Raw genomic sequence first — 1,053 nt, forward strand, 5'->3', positions numbered from 1 at the left:
ATATATAAAAACAAGAGAGAACAAAAATTTCTATTATCAAGGCAAATGTACAACTATATAATACTGAAATTTAAACAAAGGTTCATGACTGGTACCATAAAATGTCCTCTCATACAACAGCAAAGGAAACATTTTAAAGTACATTCCAAAAATCCCTCCATACTTAATTTTTTTTCCCCTAAGAAGTGGTGGTTTTAGTCAATTTTTCCTTCCTCTTTTTCACCTCTTTCTGAATTGAAAAACAATAAATTAATGGCATTTCAGAATCACAAATCACTGCTTGTAGCTTTACATAGACATTTCCTCTCAAACCAAACACAATGAACCCCCAAAACAAAAGAGAACGTCCTATAAAAACCTAATTTTTCAATTCATTGAAACACAACTGGTGTCCCACACTGAGTTCTTAACAATAGAACATATAAATAAAAAGGCAGTGTTTTCATGTAAAATAAAAAGTACATAAATAAATACTAAAAAAAAAGGAATTAATTTGTCTTTTTATAAAAACATATTTAAAAAAGGATCCTTTGATAAAAGCATCCAATGTCCTTTAAAAAAGGTCTCCCTCGAGCTTGGACCTCCCTCTGCACAGCAGCGTCTTTGAACCACTGCCTTTCACTTGAAGGCTTCGGGGATGTGTCCCATCTGTGACTGCATACTTGTGGGAGGGCTGGAGATGCCCTCGGACCAGTCGGACACGTTGGAGTGAGGAGACGAGCTGGACCACTGGTCCGGAGACTCCGGAGATGGCGTTAGGAAAGGGTGGTCGGGCACCTGGAGCTGGTGGCTGGGGGTGTTGTCCAAGGGGGAGGAATAACTGTGCTGGGAAGGTGGAGTTAGAAACTGCGTGGTGGTCATGGGCTGGGCGAGGGAGGACGGCAGAGACGTGGGCAGCATCTGGGAATCCTGCGGCAGGATGGTGTGCACCGCCATGGTGCTGCTGCTCACCGGCTGCATGTCGGGCTGGCTCAGCTCCGTACCAAGGAAATTCTGGCCCATGTGGCCGCTCGCGTTGGAGCTGGGGTTGTGGTGCTGCTGCGGCGGCGGCTG

The 1,053-nt window shown here is 44.3% G+C and overlaps 1 protein-coding gene across 1 annotated transcript in view; it reads right to left on the reverse strand.

Annotated features, from left to right (window-relative positions):
* Window positions 1–618: 618 nt before the first annotated feature.
* The window catches only part of NOTCH1 (notch 1), a gene marked incomplete at its 5' end in the record, with an annotated part of 15,183 nt that continues 14,748 nt past the window's right edge, over window positions 619–1,053 (reverse strand). Inside the window, one exon of the mRNA XM_010021043.1 lies at window positions 619–1,050. Within this exon, the coding sequence (XP_010019345.1) occupies window positions 619–1,050 (432 nt within the window). The remainder of the gene's footprint in view (window positions 1,051–1,053) is intronic.

Source organism: Nestor notabilis, unplaced genomic scaffold, assembly GCF_000696875.1.
Source record: "Nestor notabilis isolate BGI_N333 unplaced genomic scaffold, ASM69687v1 scaffold20938, whole genome shotgun sequence".
NCBI lineage: Eukaryota > Metazoa > Chordata > Aves > Psittaciformes > Psittacidae > Nestor > Nestor notabilis.